This window comes from Salminus brasiliensis, chromosome 19 (assembly GCF_030463535.1).
Source record: "Salminus brasiliensis chromosome 19, fSalBra1.hap2, whole genome shotgun sequence".
Taxonomy (NCBI): Eukaryota; Metazoa; Chordata; class Actinopteri; order Characiformes; family Bryconidae; genus Salminus; species Salminus brasiliensis.
Genome location: NC_132896.1, coordinates 27,952,570 through 27,966,629, shown reverse-complemented (window position 1 = coordinate 27,966,629; position 14,060 = coordinate 27,952,570). Strand labels below are relative to the sequence as shown.

At 43.3% G+C, this 14,060-nt stretch overlaps 1 protein-coding gene across 1 annotated transcript in view; it reads left to right on the top strand.

Moving 5' to 3' along the window:
* The first annotated feature begins 813 nt into the window (after window positions 1-813).
* The window catches only part of fgfrl1a (fibroblast growth factor receptor like 1a), a 58,950-nt gene continuing 45,703 nt past the window's right edge, over window positions 814-14,060 (top strand). Inside the window, exons 1-2 of the mRNA XM_072663231.1 lie at window positions 814-1,010; window positions 1,508-1,608. Coding sequence (XP_072519332.1) covers window positions 1,545-1,608 — 64 coding nt within the window. The 5' untranslated portion in view covers window positions 814-1,010; window positions 1,508-1,544. The remainder of the gene's footprint in view (window positions 1,011-1,507; window positions 1,609-14,060) is intronic.

Below are 14,060 nucleotides of genomic sequence, written 5' to 3'. Positions count from 1 at the left end.
GATTTGATAAAACAGTTATATAATATTAAAATTAAATAATATATTTTTTAAATTTAACATATTTAAAACATTAACCAAACATTATTAAATGTTACATTTTAATATTATTTTGTATTTAATCCCTAAAATAAAAAAGGACACCAAGCTATATCGGATTTTAAGAGTTTTTTGTAAACATTTAAATGAATTGATATTTAAGACACTCCCTTTACATAGTAAAATATTTTAATATTATAAATATTATCAATAATAAAATAATAAAATGTCAGTGCTTTTTATATCTTTGCTTTTTAGGTTCCCTTATATACTATTAAGTACTGCCTCATGATTTCAGGGGTCGCAGATTAAGGTCAATATCCAGTCAAATGAGGTATTTCAGGATTTCGCAGTGTTTATAGAAAGCTGCGCTCTGATTGGTCAGAAGTTGGCCGCGGGGCGGGGCCGGGCTGGCGGAGTGTGTGGCTCTGCTGTTCGGCTAAATCCCGAGCTAACGGCGCAGCGCAGGCGGCCAGTTTGAACAAACACTGCTAATTTCTGCAGTCTTCTGGGTGAGGGGGGGTGTTATCGCCACACTCAGCTGTTGAAGAACCGACAAGCTGGAGGATATCGAGCGTACGGCGCGTCTGAACTGTGAGTGAACTCCGGGAGCCTGCAGGGTCGGAGCTGGACTGGACTGTCATCCACACACTGGTTCATTTACCACCTCGATAGACGGGATCCAGCCAGAGAGCTGAACTGGGAGCAGGAGGAGGAGGAGGAGGAGGAGGAGGAGGAGGTGAAGGTGGTGGTGGAGGGGGGAGAGACCTGTGAGCTCTCGGCAAACACTGAAGGAGAGGGAGTGGTGGTTCGTCTTTTGTGGATTATTATTGTTGTGGACTGTTGTTTCGGATTTTGGAGAACTGCTGTCAGTGTAAATAAGCTGAAGTCCACTGGTCTGGAGCTGTGGGAGATGTAAGCATGGTCTTTCTGTCAGTCCTGGGGAAGACATTCATTATTTTGCTGGACTGTTGGTAAGTTAAGGCTCTGAATTTTTTTATTGAGCCTAAAGGATGTCCATATTGTGTGTTAATGTGTGTGTATATATATATATATATATGTATATATGTATGTATATTACATATATATAATATATATAATATATATATATATATATGTATGTATGTTGTTTATGTATGTATATGTTCTATGGGAGTACCCATTATATTTATAATGGGGAATTTCTACAATATCCTCTGACCCTGGAAAGACTCAGTCTAGGCAGCAGAACTGTTTGCTGCTTCCCATCCTCCTGGATATTCAATATGTTGAATGATTAACAGCTTGTTTTATTGTGATTGGTTCCAAGACTGTAATTGTGTTACACATTTCCCCAGTGCCTTGACCTTCCACCAAGCGAAATTATGAAATTGAGCTTGATTTGACTGCAACCCGTCTCCCATTTGCGCCCCTATTTACACGATTTCAGCTTGTTCTTGACTTACTTAAGTTTGTCCCTCTTTTCCCGTAGAGACCGAAGCAGCAGAGGCCTTTTTGGAAGGGACATCATGGAAGTGTTGTGGATTGTTTTTGTCCTTTTTGACATTGTTTTCCTGACAGACTGCGCTCGGGGTGAGTAGAACGAGCCGTTTCTGCACTTTTTGTCTATAGTTTGAACGTGTCCGGACTAATATGTGATGACTAGAGTAGCTAGAGACAAACCAGGCCAGGGGTCCCCCTGCCAGAAACTGTTGCACAACACGTCATAACAAGAGACCTAGCCGTTTTTCAAAAATTCATAAATACGAGGCCACGAGTTTTGGTTGGAGACGCTGGTGGAATTTAGTGATTTGCACAGGGGACCTTTTCGCACCGTGGTAGTGCATTCTCTGGTGGCATTTCAGGTAGCAGAGGTTGATCCACGTTATTATTTATGCAGTCTGACAGTTCAGCTTAAATGGATCCTATAAAAAAATCTGGACCCTATTCATTGTTGTCTGCTAGACAAGAACTAGGCCTGGACCTTTTGTGTGGAAGTGAATGATGACGTCTTTAGGGAGAGTCAGAAATTCTTCACGTTGCTCTAATGGTGTTAGTAAAAGGCCAAAGGATTAAAAGTGGCTGTGCACAAACGATGGTGTGGTGTGGAGTGACAGTGTATTCCCTCGTCTCCCTCATCCCTGTGAATGCGCTGCATTTGTAATCCAACCAGCATCAGCCTTAAACCCTCTTTCTCTCGAGTTCAAGCCCAGGTTTGGAGCGTGAGACCTCTTAAAAGCCTGTCCTCCGGCTTTGTTTCGACGAATGCGATCCTCTCGCATTAGCCGGTCTCCGGCCTTCGTCTTCCTCCCACCCCTCAGCCCCCCCCCCTCCTCCCCGGAAAATGAGCCGCCACTTTCCATTCAGCGGCGGCTGAATGCTGGCCTGGCCCGCTGATGAGGGAGCAGATAGCACAGCTCAGTGACTCCACTCCATCAGGGCTGCAGGTGAAGCGTAAGCAAGTGGAGTCTCCTTTTTTGCCCTCAGCATACGCCTCAGACTCAACAGCCTGTCGCCGAGCCTGGCAGAAGAGAGATGTTGGGGAGGGTTGGTTTTTTTTGGAAGTGTGGGGACGGGGGGGTTGTAGAGTGAATGGGGGTGGGAGTCAGGATGGGAACGAGAGGAAAGAGGGAGCGAGAGCGGCGTCCGAGCAGAAGATTGCATCTGCCAGGGGGGCCCCGGAACAATGTGGCATTCACGGTCGCACAGCCATGGCCTTCACGGAGACGCTGTAGCCTAAAGTAAACATAAATGCCACGAGCAATGCGATTAGATTAGGCAATTATGTTTGTTTGCGGCCATGCAGGGCCACAGCTCTCGTATCAGGGCATGTCCTCGCAGGCCTGTTCGATATGTTGCGCTTGATATGGAGAAGGAAGAGGAGGAACGAGACAAAAGTCTGACTGTTTATCACGCTAAAGCCCAGGCAAACGATAGTCATGTTACTCTGAGAATCAGATGTGGGCTCCTGCGTTTCAGAGTCGAGAAAGATCCAGCGAGTGAGTGAGCGAGCAAGCGAGTGGCTTGGCTTGGCCTTGCCTTTTGATAGGATGCTTCAGTCTGATAATGGACCTCGTTGCTTGGTAGCCCCCAGTGTTGTCAATTGTTTACTTGCATTTGTCAAATTCTCAAACAAGGGATCTTACAAGGAGATATTTATGGATCCCCCTGCTGCCTCCCTTAAAAGGTTACGACTGCAATTAGGCAAACTGTGTGGAGATAAGCTAGTCTTAGTGAGCCATGTAGAACAGTCCATATGTTTGGGAGCAAGAATGATCAGGGGTGAGTGAGTGACCGACCACTCATAGTGGTAGTGGTGTATCAGAACCAGGAAGTGGCTGTTTCGTGGTAATTGTATGTAATTAGACTCACTGTAATGTCATGCGTGTGTACATTTATGGTTTCTGACATTATCTGGCTTTGGACAACTAGCTGACTGTCTTCACGAAATGCAATGTTTAGGATTTTTAAAGGAATTGTGACTGAAATAGTAGGCATGCACACAATTATTGGAACTGTGGGCCAATAATAGCTGATAATACGCAGTACATGGACGTGTACAAACAGCAGAAATCCAGCCTACCTGGATTTACCTGGTTGTGCTTCTGTGGAGGTCTATACATTTGTAATTCAAGTTGTAAATCAGTTTGAAATGTCATCCAAATCTTAACATGAGTGCTGATCTTTTTTTATAGCGCACATTACTGATAGATTACAGTGTTATTGAGCATCCCCTGCAGTGGTATAACAGTCTTCTTTAATGGGCAGCACTGTCAGTCATCAAAGCAAGGCATAACTAGACATGCGATCAGAGTAAAGACGTGACTTTGTCGTTAATGTAGAGCTTCACTTACTTTTTCTAGCCTGCACTGTGAATGTTTACTCGAAAATGTGCTCAATAAACAACATGAACAGTTCAACTACAGAATTGTTTGTGTGTTCGTTTAGTTGGCTTGTGCTTGTCTATAGTTGTGACTTTGGTGATGATCAGGCGATTTTTATTGATCTTAATCAATGCAGAAATTCCGAAGAATTCACTTACTTTTTCTAGCCTGCACCATGGATGTTTACTCAGTGTGCTCAATAAAAGACATGAACAGTATAACTTAGTTAAGTTAAGTTAGATTGTGTTTGTGTTTGTGATTCAGATAATAATCAGATCATATTTAATAAGTAATCAGTGCAGAGATAAATGTTTTTTTATTTTTGCAAGGGTAAAAAATAAGACATGAACACGTCACCCTTTATTTTTTCTGAATAACGTATTTCACCCAGACGCCACCAAATCAAATGTTTAGTCCCCTAATCCCTAGTGAATACTCTGCTGACAAGTTGAAACCAGTCATTGACGGACAAAGTTCAAACATCACTTATCCCCAGTGTTTTGTGTAGACTGCATCATCCATCACTCGCTGCACTTGCATCTGAGTCAGAAAGTCGCTCCATCACGTCTGCAGCAGATTTAGCTGAAATCACTCACTAGACCTGGCTGGCCAGCAAGTCTCGGCTGCAAATAGCCTTTATCAGCGCACACCGATCACTTTATCTGCAGGCTCTGCACTGGGGGCTGATTGAGTCGTTACTCTGCAGCCCTCGCTACATAGGGGCCGCAGCACATCGTGGAAGTAAGATGACTAATATTTTCCGCCAGCTTGCGGAAGTGCGGTCTGCGCTCGGCTGCCAGAGAGGCACAAGGAATCGCTCGGCTTACGTAATGCTTCCGGGCCCGAGCATCTTCATTCGAGCACATTAGCGCCTGACTCAACTTCCAGTGGAGTGACTGACTGCAGTGTTTGTGTGTGTGCTGTATCCGTATGACATGAGTAAGTCACTCTTGGCCCTTTTGCCAAGAGCTTTTTAACAGTCCCACATGGAATTTCAGCAATTTGTTCACATAATAATAAACTGAGTGTTTTTCTTTTCTTTCCCTTTTTTTAAGAAGCGGAATTTGCAGAGCATGAATGGGCGTCTTTGTCTGGGAGATACTGAAAATACATGCTGGACAACATAAACAAACTCTGGCCTAGATGTATGCTCGTAGGAAGTTTGAGACGGTGCTATTTTTTTTAAGAATAACTAATTTTACAAAGTTTAGAGGCATAAAAGAGAATCGAACAAGTCAAAGCAAGCCTGTGTTTAGGTGTATTGTACACTGGTACAGTATGCCAGTGCCAAAGGTACAAAAAAGGTCTTTTCATAGATGGTTATCCATCCATTCTTTTTGTTAAACAGGTGCTATATCAGTTATACTCTACTGTCCAGCCAAGAACTGTGTAGAAACTGTCTTTCGTAACCATGCGTTCACACTAGCAAGCGACGGAGCGAGTCATTTCCTAAGAGAGTATGTGATTTGTAGCTGCGATTTAGCGGCAAGAGACACTCCGACATGCAAGGTTGAGATTTGCTGAGCTTTATGCAAATGAATTGTGAAGTGGTGAAGTGAGCTAAACAGTTGGCTCTAACAAATTCTTCAGACCAGTCATAGACATGGGGGTCCAGGATTTGAAATCTCTGAACTTTTTGTTCTGTCGTAATTATTTCAGGCTCATAACCCCTTCTTCTTCTTTTCCCATTTTATATGATGCATCTGTGCACATATTCAGCGAAGAATAAGCATATTTAATAATGATTCTCCTGGAAAAAAAGGGATTCAGCTATACAACATATGAACATATATATATGAACACAGGGTGAGAGTACATGGTTTCTGAAAATGCAACATAATGCATAGCCTGTGTGTCACCATTAGCCTAATAATTGTAATGTGTTGCCGCTATGATGTCAAATCCCGAGCCGTGCTGCTTTGCCATCAGCTGCCAGAGTCTGAGGGAGCAAAATTGGTCGTGCTCTCTCCCCTCATCATTCTAAAGCGATGTTGGCCGGCACAAGTGTCTGGTAGCTGGTGCGGCAGAGCTGGGCACTGCCATTGGCAGCAGTTGGAAAAGAGGCGGTGGCTGGCTTTGCATGTATTAGAGAAGACATGTGTTAGGAGCATTGCTGGTGCTAAGGGCAACAGCAATTGGGAGAAAAAAGGGGAAATTTGTAAATAAATAAATAAATAAATTATGGAACCAAACGTGTTTTTTCACAGGATCTATTTAAAAAAAAAAAATTAAACCACCATTCATTTATAATATTAAATATAAAAGCTATATTTGTATTGTAGACATCATGGCCCCTGATTCTATTTACCACCATTATAAAGAAACCAGAGTCTGTGCATTCAATCAAACTGAATTATTGATTATTGATTGAATTATTTTTGTTTTACATCTGAGTGAAATTGGTAGAATTCCCCTTTTGGGGAAAGTTTTTGCTCTACATGAGGCCAAAGGTGCAGGACAAAGTGAGATGGAAGATACTGTGTGTGTTTGTGAAGTGTGTTGAAGGCGCCTGCCGTTGTGTTTACACTGATGTCGACCACCCTTGCGACTCCTGCAGATAGCCCATTCCTGGAGATGTGGATCACAGGCTCAGCAGATCACACAATCAAAAGTGTCCTCCTAAAACAAACCACTGTCTCCTACAACATGCTGAAATATGACGGGTCCGGGAAAAGACTGATCAGGAATGTAAATTGGGGGGGGAAATGGAGACGTGGGCATTTGTTCACCCCCAACCCCCAGCTTCTCACTTTCTCCTCCCTCGCGCCTCTCTCTACAACCCCCCCCTACAGTCTTGCAGTGAGAATCCGGGGGAAGTTAATTTACCGTGTTTCTTAAACACGGTGTCACAGTTGGTAGCCCCCCATTCATCCCTGGAGCTTTACTTTAAAGAGCCGAGGTGTGTCAAAACATGCTGTACCTTTTAGCTTTCACACTCCTAACCAGATACAGCGGGGAGGCGCCTCAGCTGTTAATGTTGTAAACCACTAAAGCCGACTCGCCAGTAATGATTAAATAGAGATTTGTAGGTATAAACTTTGGAACCCTCCCCATAGTAATGATTAAATAGAGATTTGTTGAATATTTAGCCGATCTCTGTTTGTTTTAGCCGGCGGTAAATGTAGTGGTGTAAAAAAGTACAGGTTAGAGAGGTAGTGTATCTTAACTTCACCTAAAAGTGTCTTGCTTTTGTTTCAGATGTTGTTTTTGTAATGTTAAATGTTCTAATAAATAGAGAATAATCTTTATTTTTGCATAAACATAAAGTGAAATATATATATATATATATATATATATATATATATATATATATATATTACATATATTTTATGTTTTATAAAATGCATTGTATAAAGACAGTAGTCTATTGTGTGTGAAATACATTTTTGAGTTTTGCATAATTGAAATCTGCCAGTTCTTCTTTACCTTGTGTCCAAATGTCATAATGAATGAACCAATAGACATGTTTACACTGGCGGTCGTCAAATTTACTGACTTATTTTTTTTTAAGTTAAAATTTTTGAGGTACACGCTTTTGTGTGACCACGACAATATGTTTAATATAAGTGATGCAATGAAATTAAATTTCCTACTCAAAAATTTAATTTAAGGCACTCCTGAACGGAAAAAAATAAGTAGAAGGTTTAAATTAGCATACTAAATAAAAACATTGCAAAAACTAGAATTATAGATAAAATCTGTTTTTGACAAAATATAACTGAGCCAACAATTAATATAAAGAATTTGCATAAAATACACTTACTAAAATAATGATATATAATTTCTGTGGCAATAGTTATTATACTTAAAGGGACCATATCATCCATATCAGGATCATTTTCCATAAGATTTTTGTAAACATTATTGAACATACATTGAAGTTAAACAGCAAATCATTTTGAATGTATTGTTTTTGTGAGAAAAAAAAAACAACCTATGTAAATACAGTATATCCACTGGACGTCCTTCAGAATGATGCATGATACAGGGCAGCCAGTCAGAACAGAAGTCATTATAAAAGTATATCGTTTAAATCAGAATAAAAAAAACAACTGGTTAATTGTTGGAAAATGGCCCCATGAAAATGATGTATTACTGTTTTCTTCATATAAACCCACATAAAGGTTGTAGGAGGAGGGAAAGTATGGGGTGGGGTGGGGGGGGATAACATTCAAAATATAAGGAAAAATAAAAATTGTCCTTCGAATGCTGTTAAAGTAATGTTGATGTTCACCCCTGCAGCTTCTAGCCTTGTTTCAGCCCCTCGACAAAAGCACACAGGAAATCACCACCATATAATGTAAACGACTGCTGTTATGAAGAAGCCCACAGCTTCGAGTTTCCTCAGGGTGGATGGGTAGTTGTGAGACAGCTGTGAAACTCTGGTCACACTGGGGAAGGCAATTGGGGGAATTGTTAAAGTGGACCCAATAGAGAAGTTATTGTGAAGTCAAATGGTGTTTACACTGAGGCCGGTTTAGTATCACCTGCTCTCGTTAACAGCAGACTGCTAGTGACATTCCTCCGTAATGAGGCGGAAAACGGCCGGCGGATGAACATCTCATTTGCTGCGCACTGCTCTCGAAAGAACCAGGGTTCCATGTAGTCCTGAAAAGGGCTGCGTTTACAATAGTAGTGGAACCCTTTTTGACGCCATTTTTTTAAGGGAGCAATCAAGCCTGACTGCTTTTTGAATGAGACATGTTTACATACACTATATGCCCAAAAGAAGGTGGACACCCCTATCCTTTCTAATTGATGCATTCAGCTATTTTAAGTTGCACGCATTGCTAACACAGATGTGCAAATGCACGCACATATACAGCCTGTCCAGTCCCTGTAGAGAAGTTTTACCAATAGAACAGGACTCTCTGGTGCAGATAAACATTAACCTACTGGCTTCATGCTGCCTAATAAGATGTGAGCTAGAGGGGTATAAAGCCCCCCCAGCAGAATAGAGCTGTGGAGCAGTGAAAGATCTCTGGAATGATGGTTGGTGGAGCTCCATCCAGTACTTTTGTTCGGGATGATTTGGGAGTTGGGGATGATGAGGTGGGGTGGTTATCATCCAACATCCTGACCTCTGTAACACTCTTGTCGATGAATGCAATCAAATCCTCATAGCAAGGCTCCAAAATCTAGTAGAAAGCATTCTTCCCTGGACAGTAGAGACAGTTAATCCAACAAAAGCAGGATAAACACCCTTGATTTTGGAAGAAACTATGAATGAGCAGGCGTCTCAATACTTTTGTCTTTATAGTGTACATCAGTCTTAAGGGCGAACTAACGAAAACCCTGGAATCTTTAGCTGGTCCAGACGTCCATTCCTCCCTCTTGAGGTAATTTTGCCTCGTTTTCCACGCGGCAGCTGAATAACAAGCCTTAGTTTGTGGACCTGCAAAGGAGCTTAAGAGTTAATTAGCCACTTAAAAAGGAAGGTGATGGAAGTAGAGCCATATGGTGGCTCTTTTGAAGGCTGATGGAGGTCTCACAATGCTTCGGTTCTTTGTGAGGACGAAGCGTTCCTCCGCTGGCCTTGGTGCCTTGTGGTGCCTAGATGCTGGTACGGGATCGTGTTGCTCTGTGGGGGAGGTGTCTTCTCCATGGGGAGTATAAAAGGAAGGAAAACAGCTCCATTCGAATGGGGGTGGTTGTAAAAATATTTAGCTTAAATGTGTGACGGGGGGCATGGGTGCAGTATGCCAGTAGTGGAGAGGGAGAAACTAAGCAGTAATGTGTTGTTGGCCATGTAGTGGCTACACAACTTTCACCTCACTAGAATTTCACACCTTCTACTTTGGTATAGCTGAATAATGAGAGTTCAGTCCATGGAAGTGACACCACAGACCTCAAACACTGTAAATTCCTCCTTCAGAAATAAAACCCATGTAAGTAAACCAGAGCTGTACAACTGATCAATCCCAAACCCCAAAATGTACATCCTCCCAAGTGTACATGCACCCAGCCCACTAACTGGCTAGAGACTAAACACAACAGCCACATCGTGAGAATATGGAAGCTAGGCCAAAAAGGCTAAAAGATAATGCTAGCCAACCTGGTGGAGAGAGAGACAATCAGAGACTATCAGCCATTGTCATGCAGTGCTAAGCCAATCTATGCTATGCTGTGTGGCTTTGGGTCACCAGTAAAAACAGAGCCAAACTTGTGTTTGAGCCCCTTTGTAAAAGCAAAATCAGCATGTTTTATTCTGAGGCTAAATAACAGGGTTGTAAATCAGCTTGTAATACCCTGCATCTGTACTCAATAAATGCATTCTTTGGCACCTTTAAGACGTTTATTTCTACTGTTTTGTTTATTTATTTATTCTGTAATGTGAGCTATTCTATCTTTCCCCCTGTGTTCGTTTGTGTAGGTGTGGGCAATTTAACAGTAGTTTTTTAAGATAAGTGGTATTGTTACATAAAATCTATTTTTCTGAATATATTGTGCTAGTCTTGATAAAGCACATTTATTAATCTGATCAGTAAAAACATACTATTTGTAACGTAGAAAATTTCCATATTGCTGCTGTCCAATGGAAACAATAATAAAAAAATCTTTGCTTCATCATTTGAACCCTTTACCTGCTCTGTACACTATGCAAATAATTCTGGATAAATGGACCAATAGAAAATAAATAATTATAATAAATATCGGATATTGGAATAAACTCTTAATTTACATTGACTTCCATTCGAAGTTAAAAGCATTTTACTCTAAAGCCTTCTCCTCTAAAGTCACCATTTTTTAGATACATGTTTTTTCTGTGGTCACCGTCAATATGCTCTTTATATTTGGGCCTGAATTTAGTTTCCGGCCCTGTATCTTCTCATCATTGATAGATGTGATGCTCCTTGGCCAGTCAATCACATCAGTTCTGTTAACATCTATTCTATGTCCCATACAATCACTTCACAGCAAGCATCGCATGCACACAGTCCTCCGTCCCTGAGACATGTTGACGTCTTCTTCTTTTTTTTCCATCTGATCTAAGAATCATTCAGAGATCTTTCAGCACATTGACTCTTAGTCACAAATCGTCCCCTCCTTCACTCACTCACTCACTCCTTCACTCACTCCGCTCTCCCTCCCTCACTGATGTACAGCAATGCTTGTCGAGCCTCCATGCGTCAATGGCTCATTGTTGTGGCCTGGTGGTCTGTGTTTGGCTGGTTTTCTGCGGAAAAGGTCAGAGGTCGGAGGAGAGAACCAGAGAGTGGGCCAGGTTAGGTCACATGCCTGACCCCTCGCCAGTGGTCTTACAATAACATGTCAGTCCTCCCCTGGTGTGTCCGCTTGTGCGTCCAGTCTTGAAGCACTTTTCTGTCCTTCTCCTTTTTTTTTTTATTTATTTTTTTTTTTCCTGATATCGGCTTTTCGCTCTGCCATTCCCTCACTCGTTGGGTCCTCCAGCCTCGCCCCCCGCTTCCCCAGCTGTTCTTTTGGGTGCGTTACAAATGAGATGTTGAAAAGCAATCCTCCGACTGGAGACAGCTTCTCTTGTTTTCTTTGGGATTTGGCATGTCAGTTTGTGTTGGGGCCTGCTCCGATCCAGCAGCTGTGTATATGTCATGTGTTGGGGGAGTGCTCTGCGGCTCCCTCGGCGAGAAGGGTAGAGCGAGACAGACAGACACAGAGCGAGCAACAGAAAGAAAGAAAGAATGCCGCGCCAGCCAGTCAAACAAAACAAGGCACGCAAATGATTGATAGCCCACACCTCTCACGCTCGTTTCCCCCTCATCGCCCTCTCTGCTGACACGCAGATGCAGTCTGTTCATGAAAGGGTGGTGGTGGTGTTTTCTTTTTCAGATGCAGGGCTTTGGACCCTCAGCCCTTTGACTCCCAGACCTCTGAGCTATGTGTCGAGTCCCAACTATCTGCCAAAGCCTTTAGCCTCTACCGGGTGCGACCTATCAGTCCCGAATGATGAGGACCCGAGGACCTCACAACCTGTGTCAGAGATGGCAGCGTGCTGTGACACTGACGGCTGCTACCGTTGCTCTCCTTGGCACGGCGGAGTCCTTGGATTGCTTCATGCCTGCCTTCGATCTGTTTGACCTGCTCTGGTACGGCCAGAAAAAAAAAAAAACAGTCCAGAAGTTGCCAAACAGTATCCGAGACATCTTTGCCCCGTTTTGCATACATCATAGTTTCCATCTCAATAAAAGGTTTTGTGGCTCCACAGGCATGCGCTGCACCTCTATTTAAGAGGTGTTGCAGCTCCTCATAGAATGTAATGACGCTGTGTAACGGGCTCCATTCTCATTTAAGGTTTGAGGATCTGTGGGAAACAGAAAGGCTTCACGCTTTGCAACCAGAACTTGCAATGGTGCAATGGAGTCCGCCTGCCCTCTCAGCTATTTGCGAATGTGTTTTTAGGCTCAATGGGAATGTGCCCTACTGCCCCTGATAATACTGTGCTGTCTTTTTGTCCCTTGAACATCATGATATATCTGGCCTCTGCTGGCATATCCTTTTCAAGGTTAAAGGATCCCCATACCTCCCCAGACAAACACGCACAGCACGCTGTTGATGGACGTTAAATGTCTGGTGGAGGGTTCCGCTCCATTGCAAAACAGAGGTTTAATTAAACCACCTGTTTGTGATTGTTTTCACATGGTCATGTGTTTGCATTTCATTCATCAACAGCTTTGTTTTTGTTTTCCTTCTGCTTAAGATTTAGGAATTGCTTTTTTCTTTATTACTCAGCAGTGCTGTGGCGTGAAAAGCTAAAGCTTGACTGTCAGTGGCTTTTCGGATTTTTCGTGTGTCGTACCATTGAAAAGCACAGCCAGCTGTTGAGGTCGGAACCCAGCAGTCGGAATGCGCGAAGCGTGTGAGAGTTGTGGGAGTGGTTCGGGCCCTTGGGAATCTGAAACGATGGCAAGTACGACTGTGAGAGCTGTGTTGAGCTCTGGCACTCAAAAAGCTTTGCCCGTCCACAAACACGGCGCTTAGACTTTGGCCATGGGAAATGCACATCACACAAAATGACATGCGCAGAAAACCTGCTGTAGGGTTTCTATACCAGCCAGCGTTTGGGTGGACTGTTCTGGAGTTGAGCATGCTTGCACCTGTGGGAGTCCTCATCTGCTGCTGGCTGTAATGTGCCCCTCATCCCCATGAAGGATCAGGCCTGATAAAATTACTTACATGGGGATATGAGGTGGCCTCTCTGCTAACATGTGTGGGTGTCATTTATCGGCCTTCAATCCATTGTGCGCTTTAAGAGACTCGTCCGAGAGCCCTTTACTGTTTGTTTGCAAAGCTTAACTGCCCAGCCTCATTCTCTGCCTTCCTGTGGACAGCAGAAAGGGTTCCCCAACCGTAATTCTCCTTTTTCATCTTGCATATCTGAGCAATCAGTCGTCGTTCCTTCTCGTCCTACAAAGCGTTGTTCTCCATTCTGGGCTTCGTATTGCGCAAATGTTTTCAGTGGGACCAAAACGATATTTGTGGCACAACAATTCCATTCTCTTATGAAGCTGCTTCTAAATATACGTTGGGCTTGGAAAGCTGATTCCTGGCTCAGTCCCGTGGGCTGGATGGTTTTATTTTGAGAGGGAAGGGAGGCGAGAAGAAAGTGGCTCACGGGGGCGGAACAGCGAGTGAAAGAGTGACCCCTCGCGTGACTGCTGCAGAAAGGAAAATAACTGTAAGGCAGACGACAGATCAGCGCCCCGCGAGGGGCAAACTTCGGCCCGCACTGACAGGTACAAGTGCCACGACGACGGATTCATTTGAGACTGTCTTCCAGGATCGCCGGCCACGTGAGCGCGGCCACCGTCAATGGACACTTTGTAGGGGCTAGCCCCAGCTTTCAGGTCAGGGGTATTCTTCTCCTTCTCCTGTGGCGCCACAATGAATGCGGGACCGAAACGTTTTACAGAGACAAGTTGATGGGGGATGGGAGGGAGGGCGGGAGGGAGGTAGTGAGTGAGGGAGGGGTGGCACAGTCCTGTTCCATGGAAGTGCTGTGTTTGTAATTTAATCCAGGGACTTCATGAGGGAACCTTATGCAAACCCTGGATTGTGAATCCTTACCTCACCACGCTGTACATTTTTGCATCACCTGGGAATTTTGGGTTTCCTTTTTTGTTTAAATAAATATCCTCAGAACAAATCGAGGGCTTTGAACTAATGTCACAGTCCATGTATCTC